The 15,477-nt window shown below is 40.5% G+C and overlaps 1 protein-coding gene across 6 annotated transcripts; it reads right to left on the reverse strand.

Moving 5' to 3' along the window:
• Window positions 1-457: 457 nt before the first annotated feature.
• On the reverse strand, window positions 458-15,333 carry LOC131671971 (protein abrupt-like). 6 transcript variants are annotated; one of them, XM_058948827.1, is made up of 6 exons: window positions 14,994-15,331; window positions 13,920-14,114; window positions 13,647-13,841; window positions 13,077-13,569; window positions 12,938-13,000; window positions 458-1,467 (listed from the first exon to the last, which is right to left on the reverse strand). In XM_058948827.1, the coding sequence occupies exons 2-6, from the start codon at window positions 14,103-14,105 to the stop codon at window positions 1,178-1,180; spliced, it is 1,227 nt and encodes a 408-aa protein (XP_058804810.1). In that variant the 5' UTR covers window positions 14,106-14,114; window positions 14,994-15,331; the 3' UTR covers window positions 458-1,177. The 6 variants fall into 6 exon arrangements, with proteins under 6 accessions (XP_058804810.1, XP_058804807.1, XP_058804808.1 ...); XM_058948824.1 differs by lacking the exon at window positions 458-1,467 and adding an exon at window positions 3,890-4,546 and having other exon boundaries at window positions 14,994-15,327; XM_058948825.1 differs by lacking the exons at window positions 458-1,467; window positions 14,994-15,331 and adding exons at window positions 3,890-4,546; window positions 14,202-14,432 and having other exon boundaries at window positions 13,920-14,110.
• Between the last annotated feature and the right edge of the window lie 144 nt (window positions 15,334-15,477).

Raw genomic sequence — 15,477 nt, forward strand, 5'->3', positions numbered from 1 at the left:
GAAGAATCAACGGAAAAACAAACTTATCTTTTGAAAAAAATATCGATTTGTAAATTATACATTTTTTAGCGCGATAATTTAGTTTCTATCAGAACATTTGAACAACAGCTGATACTGATAAATTAGAGAATACTATTACAAAATTTTATTTAAAAAAAAAAGGAGTAAATGGTAACTCATTATATAGTTTTGTGTATATACATACACGCAAAAGTAAAGATCATTCTAATGCTGCATTTGCACCTTAATATTTTGGTTCGTATTTTATATCACAAAGTTTTACAACAAAAATATTAAACGAGCATTATGTAGTTTTCTATAGATTAATATCTCATAGGTACATATATCTATGTATATTCAATCACATTTTTTATAACCACACACACTTATAAACAAAAATCACATCTAATTTGATTAATCATGAAAAATAGTATTATAGTAACTATTTCAATTTACAATACTGTATTTTGAAAACGATACGCATTTTCATATTTTCATTGTATCTCGAGAGCATCACTATAAACAAAGTAAGAAAATAACGAGAAGCTCAATTATAAAAGTAAAAATAATGTAGTAATGCCAAGAATTTGAGTGAGCCGTTACAGTAATAATAAAGAGGAGTTATATAATTTAGGGTTACATAAAATTCATAAATAACAATTGCACCTAAGTCTAATGTTTGTTTTTTTGGGCGTGTACTTTAATATTTGTCAACGTTTACGTTTGGAAAAATAAATATGAGCTTTGTTTCGATAAATTTTAGTTATACGTGTGATTGAAAGGCATGTTATTAAGCTTTGTATCAGTTGTACTTATTAATATTTCAGTAATCATTACTATATGAACAAGGTATTAAGCGGAAGCTTCTGAAAAAATCATGTCGGCATTAAAGGCTATGATATAGGTATTATTAAGTAACTGTGATCGTTAATCGGCAAATGGACAAATTTGCATTGGTCGTGATGGTAAGCGATTGTACGTAACACAAGCTTTCTCGCCCGAACGATAAATGTCTAGATAGTCGCGAAAAGATAACACAGAAAAGCCATCGCGGCGTGCTTGCACTAGCCTTCAGCTGCACTATGAGTATTCAAGGCAAATATGAACAGTGCACCAATTGAAATAAAGTCCTAAGTGTTCTTTCCTTTCGCGATCGACGCTAACAATGTCGCTGCACTTAGGAATTCAGCCGCTTCTTTGGTATCCGATGCCTCTGCAGATTCTTCTGCCACTGCATGTTATGCTTGAGTCGCATGTGACGGCGAAGGTCCGTCCTGCGACTGAGGGTCGTGTGACAGAGAATGCAGGTGGTCTGGTTGCGATGCACCTCGAGGTGCTGAGTCAGCGATGCGAGATGCTTGTAAACGCTGCCGCAGAGGCTGCACGAAAAACGTCCTGGGCCTTGCATCACCACTTGGCCGCCATTTGCGTCGCCAATGTACTTCCGTTTTCGTCCCACAACCCCCCCTGCAACACATTCAACACCTTCGTGACCCCAACATTTTTCATTCGCTACGGCAACTTCTGTTCCGTCAATAGCTTTGCCATTTCTAAACTAGTGACTCCAATGAAATTTGCACACGCATTATCATACCGCTATACACAATATGCAAGTTTTTTTTTCATCAAATTTTTTCAAAACAAAAAAGCATTCTCATCCGATTACGTCAATAATCCGGTGGGTGTTGAATGAGAGCTAATGTTTCAATGTTTGATGGTTACATCTAAAACGAATGTTGCTCAAATAAAATGGCTCTACGGTGTTTCTTAAATTTGATGAAATTTTCGTTTCTATTTAACTGAACGATCAATATTCGTGCGCTAATTTCTCGCACTTGCCTATGTCAACTATCTTCCTTTGCTCTGAACCGTATATCAGCCAGCCCCAATGTCTGTAGTGAATATGTTTCTGTAATTTATTACCTTCGAATGATAGAATAGAAATGTGGCATGAATCATCACAGTTATATTAAATAAATTAATACAAACAAAAATGTACTTTTAGAAAGGGAAAAAATATTGGTGTAGACATTTTAAAACTTTATTCACACATACCTCGTACTTACATGGTTTAGTAAGCAAAACATAAATTTACTTAATTTGTCTACATTATTGTTAGAGACAAACTCATATTCATCAATTTGCGAATGTGTGTATTTTTATTTTAAACTTAATTCGTTTCTTTACTTACAAAATAATAATTGGCAATCTTGTACTTAATAATATATGACTTATGAGGAATGTGCACATTCATTTTTCATTAAAGTTAACAAAAATATTTATTTCTTTAAATTATGAATATTTATTTGTAGTTTAATTAGGTACAAAATATATGTAACCATTTTAGATGCAATAAGCTAAATGGATGCTAACCGATTAATTAAATCAAAGAGAATAAAATCTATTTGGATAATTTTTCTGATATTCTTTTCTTAAAGTTAGAAACATATAGTATTCAATAATATATTCCTGATTCCAATCTTTCAGTTGATAAAATAATCATTCCAGTTTTTTTTAAACTAAATGCCAATTAATTAATATATGGCCACTAGTAATGAACACCAATCTATCAATTGTTATGATATATAAAAAAGCAAGCAAATCGCAACATGTACTTGCAAACGCGTTGAATTGCACTTATATTTTATTCCACACAGGTAACGCTTTTATAGATTATTCAAAAATATTATAAATAAACTTTCCAATGATCATGTGTTTGTTGTTTTTTTTACTACATCGAAACGAACTTTATACTTATTCTTTGCCTGAAGTTTTCACATGCGGTCAACGTTTTTCTCAAAACTATATTTATACATTATTATTCTTTTTGAAGTCTATCGATTTCTTTTTGACTGTATTTGCAATTAATTAAACTTCAAGTATTAGAAAAAGAAAAGAAGAGGAAAATAAAAACTTAAACATCCTTAAAATTAGCGTCGAATTGAACAACACCGAAACTTTATTGAAAATGCATTTAACCTTCTTGTTACTAATAAAACACTCACAACACTTTGTTTCAGCAATCACACTTATAGATCATTCGAAAAAATGCGGTGCTCACATGACAATTATAATTTTTTTTGCAAGACTAGCATAGCATTCGGCTGAAAGGTGTCATTCTTGTCACCAGTCACTAGATAAAGTTTTCCACTGGTAAACCTTGGTAACTAAATCGAAATCGTCACAATCGAATCTGTAACAGCTAAAATGTATACTATGGGTGACAAGAACAAGCCCTTGAATTAAGTAAACATAGTGATTGACTACTAATAAGAAAGAAAAAAAGAATGAATAGTGTCGCTAACGCAATAACAAAAACTTCCTAATTTGATGGGCACAAACACTAGAAAAATGCACATTCCTCCTGAACGTATGCTCTACTTAAGTACGGAAAACAAAAAAAAATTATTCTGACTAGATATAATTATTTATATCTCCACCTATTCAACTCTTTGGTTACAAAATAGTATTACAGCGCACGTTAAATTAATTTTGGTTTCATCCTTTCGAGCACTGGCGCGAATAGTCAATTGCAAACTAATAAGGATCGATAAAAGAGAGAATGGGTGATTAAAGGAAAAAGTTAGGATCTCCGGATCGAGCCGGTTTAAAACTTGCTAGTAGTAAGAGGGAATTTTTAGTCAGAAAACGTATAAAAGTGCAGAATGACATATGTGGCGGCAGCTAAAGAGAGCGAAAGAGAAAGAGTAGGGGTAGGGGACGGGGATGAAGTACACGGCACACAGTTATGTACACACGCGAACGGCAGCGAGGGTGCGTAATCAGTAGCCAAAGGCTCCTCGCGCTTACGCGATCGCATTCCCCGTAACGTTAGTCGTCGTAAGCATGCACATTTACATAATATATCGGCATTGCGCATGATCGTATGTTTCGTGAGGCAGGCACACGAACAGAGAGAGAGAGAGAGAGAGAGAGAGAAAGAGAGAGAGAGAGAGAGAGAGAGAGAGAGGGTGAAGGGGACAAAGAGAGAGAGAGAGAGAGAGAGAGAGAGGGAGGAAGAGATGATTAATCGTAAATGACTAGGGCGCGCTGGCTGGTTGCTGGTCCGTTGGCGGCGTCGCCTACGTCACCGTGGTCGCGCGGTCGTCGTGGGCCGGCCAGGCCCCGGCGCTCTCGCCGCCGCATTAAGGAATGGGGCTGGAGGTGATCCTCTCAACGCTGCTCTCCCGGATGCGGATGGTCGTGAAGGTGGCAGCGGCACCGGAATCGACGGCGGCCGGTGCGGGAGCCACCGCCGCCGCCGCCGCCGCGGCCTGCGTGCCCGCGCCCGAGGTGGTCAGCGTGATCGAGCCGCTGGTCGTCGCCGAGCTGAGGTTCGCCGGGGAGCCGACTCCCGGCCAGCCGTGGCGGTTCTTCAGGTGGCGCTTCATGTGCGTCGTGCGGCTCAGCACCTTATGGCACACCGGGCACTGGGTCGTGCCCTTGTGCATGTTCATGTGCTTGTACATGGAATCTCGGTTCCAAAACGTTTTACCGCAGAGTTTGCACGAGTGCGACGGCTGTTCGATGACCACTGAACGTGAATCTGAATCAAACAGCAAAGTTTTTATACCGCTGCAGCTGGCTTGCTGTCCTCGTGCGCCCAGCACGTCATCGCTTTCGCTACTTTTCCTCATACGCTAACATCTGCATTATCTCTCTTTTGCCGAATCAACAAGGACAATTACGTTTGCTCATCACTGAGACTCACTCAATTTTTCGCCGTCTCAGTTTTCTCTCTAAAATTAACTATCAAAACTTCCCACTCTTTCGTACTCGACAAACTTGCTTCGCAAACCTTGAAAGAATTTGTTTGTTTGTTTGCTTGTTTGTTTGTTTTATTTATTTTTTTTTTGTCACAAACACTTATAACACTTGGAAAAATGCACAACAACCAAACAAAAATTGGATTAGCACTCAATCTTGTAAATAAAAAAAATCATGCTACACTGTGACTGCTAGCATTAATAATAAAAAAGTATATAAACAAAAAGTTGGCAACATGAGTACCAGCAGCAAAACATTTGAAAACGTGTAAAATATCGACAGCAAAGCAAATGTAAAAGGTGTTTTGATACTGGTAGCTATCTCGTTATATTACAAATCATTCGTTAAGATGTGAAGGACATTAAAATACTTGAATGACATGCATATGAAAAATAGTTTTAGAATATCGATTTTTAATTAAAAAAAAACTCATTTACAATACAAGCGATATATGATACAGATCAATGAGTAGTAAACAACATTAATAATTTGCACGTAGTAAGTAAGATGAAAATATAATGTTATATGGTCTGTGTTGAATCGACAATCGTGTGTTCCTTCAATTAATCGCTCTGTAAAATGGTTTTGAAAAAGGCGTACCACTTAAAAACTAGCAGGTTATTAAGTATGCGCCGTAGAAAGGGAAAATCGAGCGAACGTTATCAATGACGTTAATAATAGTGAGCGTTGGCAGATCCGATCGTTGGAACCTATCGTATAGCGCGTGTGCCGCGCTTGACTTTTCATGATTTCATCGCCCGATGACCAGTCGTCACAACAGTCAATTTAAAAAAAATAACGTCATCGTATTACAAACTAAGGCCACTATCGCTACTGCTACGCAAACGGCAAGTGTAACAAAAGCCGACTTGCTCCAAGTCCAAGTTCGCAATTGTGCAACTACGTATATATACGCATCTAGTCCAAGACACCTACATTACCAAACGCAGTCGCCACAAATCGAAACACATCGAGTTATCACTGTAATAATAGTATCACACTACGTTCAGTCGAGAATACGCCGCAGTAGGTAAAGCTTTCGTGCACATTTGATCGCAGTCAGCCGCGCAATCGACGAGCCTTGACAAATCTGTCGGATGATTTGTGCGAAGAGCCCGGGCTAGCCGGAATAGGTCTGGCGAGCGCGGCGGAATTGCGTCGGCTGGGAGAGCGAAAACGGAAAGGATAGGAGGCGGCCGTGGCCGCGATTGGTCGCCAAGTCCGAACGCAGAACGGAGCCGATGTTTATCACAGAAGGAAGTAGGCCGCGACGGAGTCTGGGGTGGGTGGGTGGGGGGGGGGGGGGGGGGGGGAGGGGCGAGGAAGAAGAAGGCAATCAGTCTCTGGCGTGGAGCGAAGAGTCGTCTGGTCGGCAGAGCAGAGCGGTGGGGGAGGAGAGGGGCCCTTAGGCGTTGATCTTGACCCCGTGGATGTTGACGAGGTGGCAGCGCATGGTGTACTTGCGCGTGAAGACGGCCTGGCAGATGGGGCAGACGGTGTCACCCCTGTGTATGCTGCGGTGGTGGGCGAGGGAGTCGCCGCGGCTGTAGCACTTGCCGCAGACGTCGCACACCCATCGGCCGCTGGCCGCGGACGGCTGCTGCTGCTGCTGGTGCTGCTGGTGCCTCCTGCCGCCGCCGATATCCGGCGCGTGCGGTGGCACTCGCGCTGTTGCCTCTGCGCACACAATCCACGAATTGCTCATTTATTGCCGAGACGAGTTTCGTTATGGTGTGTTGTTGTGGTCTGTCTGTTGTTGGGAGGTCCGGCGGGAGCAGTTTGTGTCTGTGGCTTTGGGGTGAGCTGGACTTCGCGTTCGCTAGCGTTCTCGGAGGAGCGAGCTTCGCGCGGCTGGTGTATCGGCCAACTTGTTACGAGCGGACGTGTGGCGATACGTTTCGTTTTGGGTTGTCAAGCTGGGACGTCGCGATTCCACCAAAAAGCTCGTGGCACGAGTTGCTCGAGAGCGGGAACGGAGTGAGATGATGTAGGACAAGTAGTTATCATCTACGGGAGACGTGTTGGTTGTTCAGTAATTCACAATCTCATTTTAGTTTGTATAAATGCTTTTATTACAAAACTCATTGTATCTTTATTGATTGTTCAGTATCGACACTGTACACATGAGCGTTCATGCTGTTCAAAGTAAAAATATACGTATATTCATATTTATCCATTTATAGACAAATTTGTCTTATTAATCTCGGTACACACGCAGAGCTCACATCAGACGCTCTGCCGTTCTCTCGCTATATCTAGAAGCATTTATTGTTTCTTTTTTTTTATTTCAAGCGCAACGTTCGCACGCGAATCGCCTTTATCACAATAATCGTGTGTATCTATCAAGGTAATTTACTTATCTGACAGTTAAATCAACACATGGAAGGCTGAACTTGCGCGGATTAACGTTTATCTTTACTACTTTAAGTACAAAAGAAAAAGAAGTTTGAAGCAGCAGCGAAAATGGAAAATTTCAACCGCCAAGCTCAATGAGCTCGAGAAATTCACTCCGATGGGCGTGTACTTGCAATCGTGATCATACAATTTTTCTCTCTTTATGTACACTTCTTTCAGAGTAACTCTTACACTACACAGATTACTGTAACTCGCGGATTGCTTTCAACTAACTGCTCGCGTACATACTCGAAGCACCAAAAAACGAAAACATCATTATTTATATATAAACCTATTCTTAACAACTAGGAACTATTGACGATTTTGAAAGAGTTTCCGAGACATTGTTCACAATTAAGTCGGTCAAACTGAGAATTATTGCTGAAAATTATGGCACAGAAGTTTTTGAAGAGAAAAAAAAAAGAAAAAAAAAAGAAAAGAAAAAAAAAAACACAGATAAAACAATGAAAAACAAAAAAAAGTCGCAGTGTCTATGAATATTTACAAGAAGACAAGTTGCGTGATAGGAGAGTAGAGAACGCTGACATAAAATCGAGAGACGTTGTTTATTTTCATTTCTTTTTACTGGTCTGCGCGCTGCTAATCTTAGCATCGACATTCAATAGCGTGCGCTTGTGTATTCGCAACAGATGGACCCTCATATCGTAACTTCGACTAAAGATGCGCTGGCATATGGGACACCTGGTCTGACCCGTGTGCAAATCCTTGTGCAGCGTCAAGGATATCGGGTGCTTGAAACCCTTCCAACATATTCGACAGCGAAATAACAATTCGGAATCTGAGCCCTGTTCGTTATCGTCATCATCGACATACGCGCCCAATTCGGCATTTGGGCCAGAACTACCACCCTCTTGCTCTCCTGGCTGTTCTATAATAAAACACATCAAACACATCACCTCAATCATCTCGTTTTCAGCGCCTACGTTCTACTTCTTCTTCTTTATTTATTCATTCATTTATTTATTTTTTAATTTTTTTTTTGTTCTCATCATATTTACTTGTCAATAATTTGATCGATGCAAGTACATCCTTCAAGCAAATGTACCTGCATACTTTTCTGTTGATTTTTTGTATATATGTAAGATCAGTGGCGTGTGTGAAAGCAGAAGCTAGGGTAAAAAGCCTGATTAAGACGACAGAACACATTCAATAGGCTCAGTAAGCAACCCCAATCCCCAACAAAATGGATGCAATTGTTTTTTCTCTCTAGGTTCAACGACAAACACATTTAGATGTATCTTTAGATGTATCTGTGTGTACGTGTGTGTATGTTTGTATGTGTATGCAAACAAATGGTTCAAAGAAACGAATTCTTGCACAGCTTACTAGTCGATGTATCTGTTTTAATTTTAAGAGAAAACGTCTCTAATAGAAATGCTATCGAAAGAGTATTACAATGTTCCACTACAAGATCCCTTTTAATATTTCTTTCTATAGAGGGGTTTACTTTACTGTTGTACGTTACATCATTCGTTACCCGTTTCGCGAGTGCTCGGTCAATCACTTGACGAGCTTTGTACTTGCATCGGACATTACGTATCTACAATGAAGCTTATGCATGATAGTCGTAAAAATGGTCATAAAAATGCTGGAAGTGTTTCAAACGCTATCTTCATTCGGTCAGTTGAATCGTAAAAATTTGCCAGTATCAAAGTATTACAAAAAATATGCTTAATTATTCAACGATACTTTAACGCATTAGAAATCAATGCATCCGCACAATTATGTATATATATATATAGATATATATATATAGATATATTTTTTTTACAAGTTTTGGCATCTTCCTACATTATTCTTAACACTAAAGCTAATTCGATTAGTTATATACATTATTTATATAATTTTAACATATTGTAAAATTCGTTGATAGGATAAGTGCACTGCTTCGATTAATCTTTTCAAACATACGGTGTAAAGCCGATAAAAATGGGCAAGTAACAGTCCGCACGCTATGTTACAATGTGGCGTTCGTTTATAAATCTAGTAATGAATTTATTGTCGTAAATTGAACAAGCCCCGCGGAAAAACAACGCAATAGAATAAAATGTGCAAAAAATTAACGCTTCGATTGGCGGACTAACGGAATGCGATAAGAAAGCACGAGCATGATTTTGATAATAAACACTTACGAGTGTTGCCATTCGTACGTATATTACGAATAGAGTAAGGTTAAAAAGGCACATAAACATTAAGGCGTAATACATGAATAAATGCATCTTGGAATGAGTAATAGGATTAATGAAGTGTCGAGGCGATAAGACGTAAAATCAGCAGCTAAGGTCTAAATAACAATGGAGCAAGGAGGAGCTGGCTGCGTGCAATTATCCTATCATCCTCTAGCGCAATGTATAATAACGAAAAGAGAGTGTCATGTGATAAAATGTACAATTGGAGAGGAGCTCGTCGCGCGCTACGAGCTAGCCGCGAGCGAACGGTGGCTGGGTGCGGCGAATGCGCACACGCGGCACAGGGCCATCAGTACCGAGAAGCGACCGCCTGCCGATTTGGATTTGCGGGCAAGGCTCGAGCGTCGCACCAGACGACAGAAGACCGGGTGCAGAGTCGGAGGGCCGGGAGGGACGGGACGGACGGGTGGGACGGGAGGGACGGGAGGACGAGGCGCAGTCAGGGCTTGAGGATGCGCAGGAAGAGGAGGGAGGGCGAGGGCTTGGGAGCGATCGGTCGGACACCGCCGGCGGACAGCGGAGCTCTGGTGCGTTGGCGCGACGAGTCGGGTTGGTGCTATGGAGGCGGGACGTGGGGTATCGAGCGCAACTGGTGGAACTCGGCAAAGCACGGCGTGCGGCAGAGGCAGGCATTGCAGGGCCAGCACTTGAAGCGCGTCTGCCTGAGCTTTCCACGCGAGGTGAGCACTCCGCGGCGCTTGCAGTGCACGCACACCTTGCCGTGGCCGTTCGCCTTGCTGAGGTTGTGCGCCTGACCGGGCACGTACGTTACCTCTCCTACAGACAGAACAGCGACGCGCGCCCCCAAAAGGGCGCGAACGCAACCAAAGTCTTCCGTTAGTCTCTCCTTCCTCTCTGTGCTTTCGCTTTGCTTTCTTTTTTTTTTTCATTCTTTTCATTCTTTTAATTTTTTTAATTTTTTTAATTTTTTTCTTTTTTTTTTTCTTTGCTTTTGCTTTTGCCCGCTTGCCTTTTCTTTTCACTCGGTCAGTTCCCGGCTTCCTTTGCCCGTTTTACGTTACTTTATCTTACTTTTAGCGCTCTAGAGTTTGCCCGAGCCAGAGACAGAGTGGCTACCATGCAGCAACCATTAGTGGACGCCCCTCACCGAACTCCACCCAGCACCAACCAAGAGAGTCGTTATGTATGAGTTTGAGTTACAGTGACAGTTCGTTATGCGTTAGCCAGAGAGTTTTACAGAGACAGAGCCACGTGTGTTTGTTAATTCATCACCAATACCCACAATTTAGCATTGCCAGGTGCTAGCTTAATGTGCTGCTTTTTCGATTCTTTTCTCTCTCACTTTCGTACTAATTTTTATTTTGGCCTGATTTCCAAACGGATTTTCTTCCACATTTTCCACTAATTTCTTCGCCTGGTTAAATTACAACCGCCGCGACTTCCATTCGCTCTACCATACTCTTTTCGAGATTTTCTTCTATCAAGGGTAGGTCCACGCTAGCTTTTCAAAAGTTCCCATTTATCGTTCCGAAAGATCGTTTCCCACTACAAGTCGAAACTGCACAGGCTACGTACGACCAAACGACATGTCGGTATAAGCTAACAAGAACGGCCGCATCATTTTTTTTATTCGTCGATTCGATTGTAACAAGCTTTTTGGTCTTATGCTCTCATTCATTTTGAGCCTCCAAGTTGTTTCTCATGCTATATAACGCTATAACAACTTTATACTTACTTACCGTATTAATCATATCGATTTACTAGCGAGAAATATAAAGAGATAATGGTAATCTAGAAATACAAATTACCTAGAATAGTATACGCACGCATGCCACTCTCACCTCTACCACCACCAGTACTATTGCCAAAGTGTCAAAAAACAATATTCGAGATAATAGAAATTACGTTTCCACGACTCGAAGCTCGAAAACACTAGGCCACTGAATAACATTATTCAATCGGGACACTTCATTACTTAGTAGCTCGTATATATTTACTTTGGACATCTAAAACAGAAATAACATTCTTAAATGCCCTTTCTTTTATGCAGTGACCTATTGCCTTTGATATTGATTATCGTGACGAAAACGACGAATAAAAAAAATAACTGCACGGATTTTTTTTCAATGCTCATACGATTTGTACGAACAACACCATGAAAGAAAAAATTTCTAATATAGTTGTCAGTCAAGTCCGTCAAAATTGGTGTGATCGGAAATGTCATACTAATTATTCAAGTCATCGATTACTACCAAAAAGTTTTTCAATAATACAATCAACATAAATAACTAATGTTTAAGAAAAAAGTGGTGGCCTTATTTGAAAATTAAATGATAAAAGAAGGAACATTGGTGATTGTCGGCACACATACAGCACTTGGCAATGCTTACTAAAAAAACTACAAATCAACCTACACCCGATTATCTTTACCACACAGGTTTTTTACATTCAAAAGTCCATGCACTCTTTACACTGTATAAGAATTGATTTATTTGAAGTCAATGAAAATAGAGAAGAGCTTGCAAAAGACAAGTGTCACTTTTGTTTTACGATTCACCAAATATTATAAATTTAAAATAGAAACTTGTGAACCTGATATAATGTGTACAGCAGTTCGAGTATGAAAAAAAAAAAAAAAAAAAAAAAGAAAAAGAAAGAAAAAGCAGGCAGAATAAGATTAACGTTACAATTCTTATGAAATTTCCGACATAATTGACTGATCAACAGCGATATACAATCAAATAATTTTTTATTATTTCATTATAAAACAGATAGAATTAAAAAAAGATTAACATTACATTTTATCAAATATATTGTTAAAAAAAGTGAAGATATATTACAGCGCGCAAAAAAGTCAAATAATGGATGGAAACTTCATAATATTGAACATTGCATATAGATAGGAGATGAAATCAGGTCCACATGTGTGGCAAGTATGGAAAATAAATTCAGAGCCTATGAAAGGATTTGTGCATTTTCAAACAATAATATAGAGGCAAACTTTAATTATATTATTGTTTTCAATTTCACCCAGTTTTATAATACCAGATTCATCCGTATGCAAGTATGATAATGCAAAGCTGCAGAGGCTATAAAGCCATTATATTCAAATTTTTATGAGTGAGTTTGATTAGCTAACTACCCCTTTACTAAAATATTAAACTTGTAATAAATATATAATGAAAAATTTCTAAATGTCCATACTCTATAGAAAAGGAAAGATTGTAGCAGTAAAGATTTGTTATTTTCTGTAGATTATGGAATTCCTAATAGTTGTATTTTAATTGCACCCAAGTTTGATAAAGTTATTAAATGAATCTTAAAATACAGTAAATATAACCAAGAAACATTTAAAGAATTGAATCTGACCAAGTGTTATGATGCATTTAAAATACAGATGATTCATTTGTAGAAGTTGCTGGAGATAGAATTTGATAATACACAAATCAGAAACTTTTATTAAGTTATTTTATTAAAAGTGCATGTTACCATTTGCATAGATATTTGAATTTTTTATTTTAATATAAGTAGATTTTATATAAATAAATAATAATGGCAGCTTCTGCAAATGATCTAATATAATGTTCTACAGAAAAAAAACTCACCTTGCATTGCCTCATGTGCTATTCTGTCCCCTGAGCTAGTACCAGGCTTCGAAAGTAAATAACCTATTGACATAAAATAATGTTATGTATTGTGAAAATATTAGCTTGTCAGTAAAAATGTAATATTATGTTTTCATACCTATGTCTGATGACTTTGATACGTCTAAATTATCTGTAGAAGACTGATTGGAATAAAATGTTTGTGTAATGTCAGGTTTCTGGTCATTTTCTATCAAATCTGAACTATCGTCTAGCATTTTGTTAGAATTGTCTCCTTGTTCTTCATAACTACAGCTACTACCGTCTTGCTCCAAATATTCAGGCATCTCCAGTTTCAGATTTGGTACAAGAGGTATAATTTCAACTGGGTCAATCGATGCGTGACCATCAGATTTGTTATGTTCCAAATCTTTAGGTGAAGAGATGTGCCTGTTGGATTTTTCCGAATGTGTGTTAAAGTTCTCTCGACACCTTCTTCTCTTATTTGGTGGTGGTGCTGTTTCAGACTTTTGTGAATCTGTCAAGTGATATGGCGAAGGAGAACTTGATTTATTTTCCTTGTCATTCATAATAACTTTACCGGACGCATTCCTTAATTGTACTTCAGGTTCACTAGGAATTTCTACATCATCCTGAGTAAAGAATTAACAGGGATAAGTAACAAAATTAATGTTTTAATGGTACACAAAAAATTGAACAACAGATATACCTCAATTATGCTATCATCCTTTCTTGAACCATCTGTAAGACCTTGCACAGCAAGAAGCTCAGCTGTGGTCATAAAACTATCTAACTGTTCCTGTACTACATTAACTTCTCCTTGATAAATAAAATCAACCAAGGCAGCTAAATCATCAAATTTTACATTTCTGAATATAATAACAGGATGTTGACAGGGATTTTCCTAGAAGGGGAACAGTGGTACATTTAGAGAAGCCAAAATGCGTGAATAAGAGATAACAGGCGCAACGTGCCAAGATACCTTAAATAAATCTCGAAAATATGTACTACACGCTGATAACAGCATTTTGTGTGCCTTGATTCGCTTGCCTTCGCAGCTGAGCGTCACATCAACCAAATCCTCGTCCGAGCGCAGTGTGTCAAACGCAGACGTTATGTGCTTGAGGTAGTTGTTCCACCTCAAGGAAAATTGCTGGCTGGAGCCCATGATGCCTACCTGACACACAATCCACGATTAGATGTTGAAGCACGTACACTCAGATTTATTCGAAACAAAACGCAAGTGCGATTTTTGTGTACGTACGTGCAGCAGCTGTAGGTTATTAACGGGCGTCGAAAAATGGAGCAGAACCGAGGACGCGAAGGGAAGTAGCGGGTAGCGACGCAACTGTGGTCGAGGGTGAAAGAAAAGAAGGCAAGGCGGCCCAGACACGAGCAGAGAAAGAGAGCGAGGGTCGAAAAGTCCCGAGTTAGTAAATCGAGCCGCTGAGCTCACTGGAAGCGTGTGCCGTTCTGTGCCTCGTGTGTGTATCATGTGTATATACGTTCGTACGTTCGTTGGTGTTCACAGCACGATAAAAAAAGGGGCCGTCGAGAGGGAGCAGGCCGACGACGGCCGCGGGGGAGAGTGTGTGCGGGGCAGCAGGCAGGCACACTGGGGGGGGGGGGGCGAAAGAGAGAGAGAACGAGAGAGTGAGAGAAACGTAGAGAGAGAGAAAGAGCGAGAGAAAGAGAGAGATGGAGGGCGCACGGCCCTAAAGCCTCGTTTTTGCTGCTTCTGTTGCTGCCTGGCCGCCACGAAAACTATTGATCACCCGCGCGCTGCCGCTGCTGCTGCTACCGTCGAGGGGACGGGGCCCACGAGAAGAAAACTGACAAGTGCTGTATATAGTCGGGGAAAAAAGGGGGGACACGGATGAACGGACTCACTCTTTCCCGATGATGCGTCTCGTCGACGAAAGCGTCGATAACTCGAAAGTCCCCGATGCTACAACGTTCGTGCACTGCGTAGAGTTTGTAAACACACTCGATTTGCACACACTGCAACGCGCGTAAACACAAATGCGCATAAACAAGACAAGTAACGTATTCTCACTTTCGTTTGGCTGCTGCGGTTGCTGCTGCGCGTCGTTCTCCTTCGCAGCTGTTCGCAGCTCCCTCCGCTCCGCTGCCGCGACTGCTGCTTATCCTTGCGTCGTTCCAGTAGTCCCCGTTTTCTCGACGATCCGATCTCTTTCGCTCTCTCACTTGGGCTCACGGCCTTCTTCCACCATGGCAAACAGCGCACCAAACACACACGCGCGTACACCTATACCCAGTGCCCGCGGAGGCTTATTTTTCTTGATACCCGAAAGCACGCCAACTGAGCGAGCGAGTAGTAGTCACCAGGTCCGCTCGATCCGGATACTTCTCTGGGATTGGTTGATTTGGGATGGTTATCCAATCAAAAGTGCGGATTCAATGGCAAGTCTCTTGACTGAGGCCTGCTCGCGCAAAAACGGAGCGTTATTCGGGTGTCACGAATAAAACTCAAACCGCGGGGGGTAGCGGTACGGAAGCTCCGTCGGGTCATGCGCTGG

This window comes from Phymastichus coffea, unplaced genomic scaffold (assembly GCF_024137745.1).
Source record: "Phymastichus coffea isolate CEN01 unplaced genomic scaffold, Cenicafe_Pcof_1.1 PCOF00139, whole genome shotgun sequence".
In the NCBI taxonomy this organism is placed as follows: Eukaryota; Metazoa; Arthropoda; class Insecta; order Hymenoptera; family Eulophidae; genus Phymastichus; species Phymastichus coffea.

Bases quoted from the DNA above. Each gene is read 5' to 3' on its own strand.
- LOC131671971 (XM_058948824.1), bottom strand. From the start codon at position 14,105: ATGGGCTCCAGCCAGCAATTTTCCTTGAGGTGGAACAACTACCTCAAG. The intron at 13,570-13,646 runs GTATATCTGTTG...TTCTTTACTCAG, and splicing joins AGGATGATAGCATAATTGAG to GATGATGTAGAAATTCCTAG. The intron at 13,001-13,076 runs GTATGAAAACAT...TTATGTCAATAG, and splicing joins ATCAAAGTCATCAGACATAG to GTTATTTACTTTCGAAGCCT.